Genomic DNA, 10719 nt, shown 5'->3' on the forward strand with positions numbered 1-10719 from the left:
AGCAAGCAAGAATGTGAGAGGAGACGGAGCATTTACCATGACCTCCTCAAAGTGTTTATGTTCGAGTTCCATTTTAATGGAAAACTGTGGTGGTACGTATATATGTCACTGATTAATCTTATCAGAATTATATGACTCTTTTTCTCTTTTCTCACATTAGGTTCATTTACATTGCATTAGTAAAAAAAACGGATTGTTTTGAAAATATTACTTGTGTTTTTGTAGTGTTGATGCAGCAACAGAGAATGGGTCACTTGGCAGACTTGTAAATGACGACCATATGAACCCTAATGCCAAGATGAAGTACCTCACTGTGCAAGGGAAGCCCCATCTCTGTTTGTTTGCAGTTCGAGACATAAGTCCAGGAGAGGAGATCACCTATAATTATGGTGACTCAGACTGGCCGTGGAGATGCAAGGTGGTCGAAATTTGACATTTTGAAATTGATAGTTCTCATATAAGAAATGCTTTAACCATAGAACATTTCACATACCAAAATACTGTACATTTTCCATCTAGCTCCAGGTAGAACATGATTTTTATAGCTTTTGTTAGCAGTTTGTTAGCACCATCAGTCCCCATACCACCTACCCAGCACACCATAGCAAAGATGATACTGACCATTACAGACTGGTAGAATAAAAACAATGAAGTCATCAAATGCTGTGTTCATCAGATTATAGTTTTCATAGTCCACGGTCTAAAATATGTTTTGTTTTTTTCCTTTTTACAGGCCCTTGATGATGAAATGGCTCCAAAGATTTGTGGTGCCACAAATCCCCCATCCACAATTGATGAGCCTGAAGAGGTATGTCTTCTTCTTTTTTTATTCAGATGTCAAATATCCTCTCTAGTAGTACGTTCCCAGGACTTTCTCTTTATTGTCCTTTTGTCTCTGTTTCATCTTCTACAGCTGACCACTGAGAGCAAGTGCATCCATACAGCTGTCAGCCACCCAAATCAGACCAGTCCAGAGCTCGCCCACTCACCAAGGTTGAGAGGTAAATTAAATCTCATGTACAACTTAGTGAAGTTATTTGTGGCAAAATGTTAAATCTACCAACCTATTTCAATGTGTGTGTGTGTGTGTGTGTGCAGTCGCCTGAGTAGAACATGCTTTATGTGGACAATGAAATGGAAGGACATTGTCTAAACACGCTTGTTCAAGCTTCAGTCAGTATAATATCTTAGTGTATGTGTATCAAACGGTGAACCCCACCCAAATATGACTTGGGAGGACCATAAAGTTTAGAGGGTCCTGTCACCAGAGGCATCGCTTTGGTTTTTAAGAACACTTGGACTGCCTGCATTTGATCTGTATGTTGGTTTAATGTGACTGATACGGTGTTTAGGTACATCTAGTGGATGGCCACCCACTCAACAGCACTGACGAAAATTCATGAGAAAAAGTAATTTAAAAGAATCATAGCAAATCTAAGAACTATAAAAGGACTAAAAAGTCACTCCATGTAAAAGCTTACAGCCCCTTATTCTAGAAGTGCGATCATTCTAGCAAGTGGGCTGGCAATTGATAAAAAACAAAGAAATCAAATACTGTATTCAGCAGAGTATAGTTTTCATAGTCTACAGACTGTAGTCATGTGGCCTGTTCAGTGGCTAGAGAACTGTTTCAGAGACTACATGTTTTCCACAAAACACTCAGCAATACAGCCATGATATCTTTTCACAGAATACTACACAGGAACATATTGTCTTCAAGATATTTATGATAATATATATATATATATATATTTTTTTTTCCTTTTTACAGGCCCTTGATGACGAAATGGCTCCAAAGATTTGTGGTGCCACAAATCCCCCATCCACAATTGATGAGCCTGAAGAGGTATGTCTTCTTTTTTTTTTTTATTCAGATGTCAAATATCCTCTCTAGTAGTACACGTTCCCAGGACTTTCTCTTTATTGTCCTTTTGTCTCTTTGTTTCATCTTCTACAGCTGACCACTGAGAGCAAGTGCATCCATACAGCTGTCAGCCACCCAAATCAGACCAGTCCAGAGCTCGGCCCACTCACCAAGGTTGGAGAGGTAAATTAAATCTCATGTACAACTTAGTGAAGTTATTTGTAGCAAAATGTTAAATCTACCAACCTATTTCAATGTGTGTGTGTGTGTGTATGTGTGTGCAGTCGCCTGAGTAGAACATGCTTTATGTGGACAATGTTGAGTAGAACATGCTTTATGTGGACAATGAAATGGAAGGACATTGTCTAAACATGCTTTTTCAAGCTTCAGTCAGTATAATATCTTAGTGTATGTGTATCAAATGGTGAACCCCACCCAAATATGACTTGGGAGGACCATAAAGTTTAGAGGGTCCTGTCACCAGAGGCATCACTTTGGTTTTTAAGAACACTTGGACTGCCTGCATTTGATCTGTATGTTGGTTTAACGTGAATGGTAAGTTGTTTGGTTACAGGTAATGGATAGGCACCCTATTAGTTATACTGGGCTACAACAAGTCAGCTCCTGGCACTGAGGCTAACCACAAATTCCCATCTACAATTTAAAAATATGAAGAAGTTATATCTTCATATAGGATATGCTATAAATAAGCTGCGTATAACTAAGATACGCTATAAATAACAATAAAATACAATGCAATAAAATAGTAATAACATGTATGAGTCTGATGGCTGATGGTACAAAAGAGCCCCCTAAGTGCTTTGAGGCATGCGGCTCACTGAGCCTGTGGCTACACATGCTCCTGAACTGCCTCAGTTCTACACACAGGAAGAGAGGGGTAGTCCTTTATAGTTTTCAGCGTCCCTCTCATCCGCTGTCTGTCACTGCCTCCACACTGTCCAAATCCATCCTTCCCACAGAGCTGGCATTCTCACCAGCTTGCCCAGTTTGATAGCACCACCAGTCCCGATACCACCTACCCAGCACACCATAGCAAAGATGATACTGACCATTACAGACTGGTAGAACAAAAACAATGAAGTCCTCAAATGCTGTGTTCATCAGATTATAGTTTTCATAGTCCACGGTCTAAAATATCTTTTGTTTTTTTCCTTTTTACAGGCCCTTGATGACAAAATGGCTCCAAAGATTTGTGGTGCCACAAATCCCCCATCCTCAATTGATGAGCCTGAAGAGGTAGGTCTTCTTTTTTTTTTATTCAGATGTCAAATATCCTCTCTAGTAGTACGTTCCCAGGACTTTCTCTTTATTGTCCTTTTGTCTCTTTGTTTCATCTTCTACAGCTGACCACTGAGAGCAAGTGCATCCATACAGCTGTCAGCCACCCAAATCAGACCAGTCCAGAGCTCGGCCCACTCACCAAGGTTGGAGAGGTAAATTAAATCTCATGTACAACTTAGTGAAGTTATTTGTGGCAAAATGTTAAATCTACCAACCTATTTCAATGTGTGTGTGTGTGTGTGTGTGTGTGTGCAGTCGCCTGAGTAGAACATGCTTTATGTGGACAATGTTGAGTAGAACATGCTTTATGTGGACAATGAAATGGAAGGACATTGTCTAAACATGCTTGTTCAAGCTTCAGTCAGTATAATATCTTAGTGTATGTGTATCAAACGGTGAACCCCACCCAAATATGACTTGGGAGGACCATAAAGTTTAGAGGGTCCTGTCACTAGAGGCATCGCTTTGGTTTTTAAGAACACTTGGACTGCCTGCATTTGATCTGTATGTTGGTTTAACGTGAATGATACGGTGTTTAGGTACATCTAGTGGATGGCCACCCACTCAACAGCACTGACGAAAATTCATGAGAAAAAGTAATTTAAAAGAATCATAGCAAATCTAAGAACTATAAAAGGACTAAAAAGTCACTCCATGTAAAAGCTTACAGCCCCTTATTCTAGAAGTGCGATCATTCTAGCAAGTGGGCTGGCAATTTATAAAAAACGAAGAAATCAAATACTGTATTCAGCAGAGTATAGTTTTCATAGTCTACAGACTGTAGTCATGTGGCCTGTTCAGTGGCTAGAGAACTGTTTCAGAGACTACATGTTTTCCACAAAACACTCAGCAATACAGCCATGATATCTTTTCACAGAATACTACACAGGGAACATATTGTCTTCAAGATATTTATGATAATATATATATATTTTTTTTTTCCTTTTTACAGGCCCTTGATGACGAAATGGCTCCAAAGATTTGTGGTGCCACAAATCCCCCATCCACAATTGATGAGCCTGAAGAGGTATGTCTTCTTTTTTTTTTTTATTCAGATGTCAAATATCCTCTCTAGTAGTACGTTCCCAGGACTTTCTCTTTATTGTCCTTTTGTCTCTTTGTTTCATCTTCTACAGCTGACCACTGAGAGCAAGTGCATCCATACAGCTGTCAGCCACCCAAATCAGACCAGTCCAGAGCTCGGCCCACTCACCAAGGTTGGAGAGGTAAATTAAATCTCATGTACAACTTAGTGAAGTTATTTGTGGAAAAATGTTAAATCTACCAACCTATTTCAATGTGTGTGTGTGTGTGTGTGTGTATGTGTGTGCAGTCGCCTGAGTAGAACATGCTTTATGTGGACAATGTTGAGTAGAACATGCTTTATGTGGACAATGAAATGGAAGGACATTGTCTAAACATGCTTGTTCAAGCTTCAGTCAGTATAATATCTTAGTGTATGTGTATCAAATGGTGAACCCCACCCAAATATGACTTGGGAGGACCATAAAGTTTAGAGGGTCCTGTCACCAGAGGCATCACTTTGGTTTTTAAGAACACTTGGACTGCCTGCATTTGATCTGTATGTTGGTTTAACGTGAATGGTAAGTTGTTTGGTTACAGGTAATGGATAGGCACCCTATTAGTTATACTGGGCTACAACAAGTCAGCTCCTGGCACTGAGGCTAACCACAAATTCCCCATCTACAATTTAAAAAATATGAAGAAGTTATATCTTCATATAGGATATGCTATAAATAAGCTGCGTATAACTAAGATACGCTATAAATAACAATAAAATACAATGCAATAAAATAGTAATAACATGTATGAGTCTGATGGCTGATGGTACAAAAGAGCCCCTAAGTGCTTTGAGGCATGCGGCTCACTGAGCCTGTGGCTACACATGCTCCTGAACTGCCTCAGTTCTACACACAGGAAGAGAGGGGTAGTCCTTTATAGTTTTCAGCGTCCCTCTCATCCGCTGTCTGTCACTGCCTCCACACTGTCCAAATCCATTCTTCCCACAGAGCTGGCATTCTCACCAGCTTGCCCAGTTTGATAGCACCACCAGTCCCGATACCACCTACCCAGCACACCATAGCAAAGATGATACTGACCATTACAGACTGGTAGAACAAAAACAATGAAGTCATCAAATGCTGTGTTCATCAGATTATAGTTTTCATAGTCCACAGTCTAAAATATCTTTTGTTTTTTTCCTTTTTACAGGCCCTTGATGACGAAATGGCTCCAAAGATTTGTGGTGCCACAAATCCCCCATCCTCAATTGATGAGCCTGAAGAGGTAGGTCTTCTTCTTTTTTTATTCAGATGTCAAATATCCTCTCTAGTAGTACGTTCCCAGGACTTTCTCTTTATTGTCCTTTTGTCTCTTTGTTTCATCTTCTACAGCTGACCACTGAGAGCAAGTGCATCCATACAGCTGTCAGCCACCCAAATCAGACCAGTCCAGAGCTCGGCCCACTCACCAAGGTTGGAGAGGTAAATTAAATCTCATGTACAACTTAGTGAAGTTATTTGTGGCAAAATGTTAAATCTACCAACCTATTTCAATGTGTGTGTGTGTGTGTGTATGTGTGTGCAGTCGCCTGAGTAGAACATGCTTTATGTGGACAATGTTGAGTAGAACATGCTTTATGTGGACAATGAAATGGAAGGACATTGTCTAAACATGCTTTTTCAAGCTTCAGTCAGTATAATATCTTAGTGTATGTGTATCAAACGGTGAACCCCACCCAAATATGACTTGGGAGGACCATAAAGTTTAGAGGGTCCTGTCACCAGAGGCATCGCTTTGGTTTTTAAGAACACTTGGACTGCCTGCATTTGATCTGTATGTTGGTTTAATGTGAATGGTAAGTTGTTTGGTTACAGGTAATGGATAGGCACCCTATTAGTTATGTATGTATGTATGTATGTATGTATGTATGTATGTATGTATGTATGTATGTATTTATGAAGTAAATTAAATATCACATTGGTATTGGATTTAAAGTTATTAGGTATTGACATGTAAATATGAAATGTCTTTCTGTCCAAACTATGTGGCATAAATAAATACTACAATTACTTTTTTCGCCAACAGTGTCAAAAACACCGCCTGGTGTGCGCAACAGTATCCTCCTTGGACAAGTGTGTTAATTGTGTGGGACCCGTATCTTCCTTCAAGTGGCTTGGCTATCGATGCACAGGTTAGATATTTAGTGAATTAGTATAGAGTAGGGCTGCACAATTAATCAAATTTTAATCACGATCACGATTTTTGCTTCCCACGATCAAATTTGCGTGATTGTGTTATATTTAAAATGTGTCATTCCGTTCATAGAACAGTTTTAGCAAAGCCAATCTAGCGCTCCATCAACGACTGGCTGATCACGTGTCTGTGTGAGCCAATCAGAGTTTTTCCCTGCACCGCTCAGCTCAATTTTTAGATGTAGACAGTCACAGAGGACAGAGTTATGTGCGGAAAATTCCACAACAGGTAGCAATCGGGCATCATAAGTCTGTCACGATGTTTACCAGTTTACCAGTAAATGCAACATTTTGTCCCATCTGTTTTTTTGTTTTTTTCATACAACAGCAAGGACCATAGTGCTAGTTTGTTTCTTTTAGCTCACAGCTTTAGCGGCAGACTGTTGGCAGTCCCGCTGTTGGAATCCTACAGTGAAATACATTCACACTACACCGTTAGCTGTCAGCATTTTAGCCGTGTTTAATCCAGTTACTACTGTGGCTAACAGTAGGCTAACGTTACCTGCCATGTAATGTGTTATTAGTGTTTACTAGCATGACATGCAGCAATATTTATTAACGGGTTTCGGAGCATCAGAGCCCAAAGCAGACATGTAAAAAATTGTAGAAAATTGCGTTGCCTGTATCTTTCACGGCAAACGTGCATGTGTGGAAAGCGGTTGCACAACAGCTGAAATGGCATACTCCTTCACAGTATCCTTCAATAAAGGAGGAATGTAGCACAATATGGATGTAAAAGCGGTTATAATTAGCCTATGTGACAATAAAATTTGTTTTGGTTAAAAACAAATAATCGTGATAATTAATCGTGATCTCAATATTGATCAAAATAATCGTGATTATCGTTTTGGCCATAATCGTGCAGCCCTAGTATAGAGTGTACATGTGTTGTGCTCTAACCACTTAAATAGACCTACAGTGTTAACATTATTTTACTCAAAATGTGTTACAGTTTGTTCAGGGGTCTGGCATAAATCCTGCCTCAAGCAAATTACAGGAGATTACTTGCACAGCACAGCACAGGTGAGTATCTACTGAGTGAGTGTTGAACTTGAACTGTCTATAACATTCAATCACCCTGTAAAATAATATGCTTTCTCACCAATTCAGGCACAGCAGTCTTCTGAGGCTTCTGAGGATGAACGGATGTCAGATCAGGACAAAATTCCACATCCACAATTGGATGAAATATCATCTGATGATGCTGAGGACATGTCTGACAAGGAATACATACCTGACTCTGAGGATGATGAATATGATTCAGATGCCAGCATACACTTAATGTCAAGTAAGGCAAGAGCTGCACATATTCAAGTAAAAACGGTAATACCTGATGTTGGAACATCTTATGGGTCAGACATAGGCACCCCAGTTGTGCCCAGTACATCACAATGTTGGCCACCCCTTAAAAATAAGATGATTCCCAATGCTGCTGACACATCTAATTCAGCGAATTCATCAAAGGAAAAGCCAGAGGAAGAAACTGTGACTCATGAACAAGAATTACCACATCTGATTATGAGTAAAAAGAATTACTGTTATGTTTGTGGTAAGCCACAAAGCAAAATTTCCGCCACTTGAAAAAACACACAAGACACATGCTGAAATTGTCCATGCATTTTCCCTTCCTGAGGACTCAAAAGAGCGCAAGATATTATTAGAAAAAATGAGGAATAAGGGAAATTTTAAACATAACACTGCAGTTTTGCAAGATGGAACAGGATCACTGAAAGTGAAGAGAAAGCCAAAAGCTAAAACACTGGCAGGAAAGTTTATTCACTGTATGTATTGTCAAGGGATGTACATACGTAAGGAGCTTTGGAGACATGTCCGCAGATGCCCCTTTAAGCCCAGAAAACGAAGATTTGGATGACCAACCTGGGAGAACCAAAGTACTGGGCTTGGCTGTAGCTCTGGAGTCTACATTCTGTCAGCAGATCTCAAGTGGAGTGTGGAAGCTCCTTAGTGTCATGAAACAAGATGAGGTGGCCTCAGTTGTGCGAAATGACCTCTCTATCATTCAGTTTGCCCAGTCACTCTACAACAAACATGGACAAGACCCTACAAAATATGAATACATTCGACAGAAGCTCCGTGAAGTGGGGCGTTTGTTGTTATGCCTGCGCACAGAATTCTCAGTACATAACCTAGAGGAGGCTGTTAAACCTGCTAACTTCAGAGAGTTGTGCAAGCAGTAAAGAAAGTTTCAGGTTTTGATGAAGAAAAACACTTGTACCAGAAACCAAGCCTTGCGTTGAAACTGGGGCATACACTGCAGAAAATTGCTGACATTATTCATTGTAGGGCACTCATGGCAGAAGATGAAGAGTTGATCAGGTACACTGACACATTCAAGAAGTTGTACACCTCCAGGTGGTCTGAGTTGGTGTCTCACAGTGCCCTGAACACACTGAGCGATGCAAAATACAACAAACCATCAACATTGCCCTTCACTGAAGATGTTCAGATCCTTCATCAGTACCTTGAGAAATCTGCAGAAAGTGCCTTCTGCAGCTTGAAGGAAGAGGCCACCACTCAGAACTATGCTCAACTTGCAAAACTCACACTTGCACAAATCATTGTGTTCAATCGAAGACGATGCTGGGAAGTTTCAAAAATGCGCCTCAAAAGTTTTCATGAAAGGGACAACACAAAGCTCCATGAAGATGTTGCCATGGGGTTGTCTAAGACTGAACAGAAGCTCTGCAACTATTTCAGCCGAATTGAAATCCTGGGGAAAAGGGGCAGAAAGGTTGCAGTTCTGCTCACACCAAGGGTGGTGGATGCTTTGTCACTACTTGCCAGTAGAAGAACTGAATGTGGCGTTTGTGCCACAAATGTCTTCCTGTTTGCAAGACCAACGTCAATGAGCCACTACAGAGGACAGGACTGTTTGCGTGTTCATGCAAACCAGTGTGGAGCAAAGCACCCGGAGTACCTCAGGTCAACACAACTCAGGAAACATGTTGCCACACTCTCACAAGTCCTTAATTTAAAAAACAATGAACTTGATCAGGTTGCAGATTTCCTGGGTCACGACATCCGTGTTCACCGCGACTTCTACAGATTACCAGTTCCCACAACACAACTGGCTAAGATTTCCAAACTGCTTTTGTCAATGGAGAAAGGACACCTTTCCAGCATGCAGGGGAAGTCACTGGATGATATTGAAATTGAAGGTTTGTATAGAAATTAGCCCTTGTAGATATTATCTGAGTGTTTGTTTTTCCTTGATATGTTAATTTATAAACCTCTAGACTTGGCGTAGTCAACATCCTTTTCAAGAAAAAAAAAAAATCACCTTTCATGTCCAAATATGAGTTGAGGACTACTATTCAGAAATATAAGCATAAAAATACAGTATGGCTGGACAGTAATTCAAACTTATGTTTGTGGAGGTGCAGTCGAATTACGTTAAATATTAACATAATATCATATTGTGTAATCATTTGTACATGGATTGTTCTATCTTATGTGCTCATGGACCACATTAAACATAAACACAGGTATAATAGCTCAAAACTACTCAAGTAAAAAATAGTTACTTTGCAAAAGTGGCAAGTACAAAACCACAGGCCTACTATCTTTTCCCTAGGTCTTTTATTTGATGTGGCTATTTCAACCACGTATGTCCAGCTATTTATGTGAGTTTTACTAATGCCATTTTCCAGATGAGATTGCGTTAAGTGACGCTGAAGATAGTGGGAGCGATTCTGATAACGGCAACACAGAAGTCACAGCATCAGAGTTTGGAACTGTGGAGCCTGTGGATTTTGGACTCTACAACCACAGAGCAAGACCATGACATTGGAGGCTTTTGGTATGTTAACTCACTTCACAGTCACTGCTGATAAAATGTATTTTTCCTGGGACAAAGGTAACTTTTGTGAAATTTTGTGTTCAACAGGATCAGTGTCCTTTGTGTCGTCCATAGTAAATGAGAGTGTACCTCCTCTGAAGGTAAGATTCAGATTCAAGAGGTTTATTGTCACAACACAGTGGTTTATACCATCTGAAATCTTACTTTACCCAACTCCCTTAACAGAACAGTTCAATAATAAGACAAATGCACAACACAAATAGAATAAAATATAAAATTTAAATATAACTTCCAGTGTACAATAAACCTAAGTTGGAATTAAAAGAAAAAGAAACCTGAGTTGAATAAGGTGTTTGTGCACACAGTTACAATTAAGGTGCCGATAGTCATTCAGACAAGTCACAGTGTCCTTTGTGACGGGCACGATGGTGGTGGACTTGAAGCTGGTGGGGAATCGA

The 10719-nt window shown here is 40.0% G+C and overlaps 1 protein-coding gene across 1 annotated transcript; it reads left to right on the plus strand.

Annotated features, from left to right (window-relative positions):
- Positions 1–8752: 8752 nt before the first annotated feature.
- On the plus strand, positions 8753–10246 carry LOC114562961 (uncharacterized). Its single transcript, XM_028589682.1, has 2 exons — positions 8753–9620; positions 10113–10246. The coding sequence occupies exons 1-2, from the start codon at positions 8753–8755 to the stop codon at positions 10244–10246; spliced, it is 1002 nt and encodes a 333-aa protein (XP_028445483.1).
- Positions 10247–10719: the final 473 nt, after the last annotated feature.

Source organism: Perca flavescens, chromosome 2 (genome assembly GCF_004354835.1).
Source record: "Perca flavescens isolate YP-PL-M2 chromosome 2, PFLA_1.0, whole genome shotgun sequence".
Taxonomy (NCBI): domain Eukaryota; kingdom Metazoa; phylum Chordata; class Actinopteri; order Perciformes; family Percidae; genus Perca; species Perca flavescens.

Bases quoted from the DNA above. Each gene is read 5' to 3' on its own strand.
- LOC114562961 (XM_028589682.1), top strand. From the start codon at position 8,753: ATGGCAGAAGATGAAGAGTTGATCAGGTACACTGACACATTCAAGAAG. The intron at 9,621-10,112 runs GTTTGTATAGAA...GCCATTTTCCAG, and splicing joins GGATGATATTGAAATTGAAG to ATGAGATTGCGTTAAGTGAC.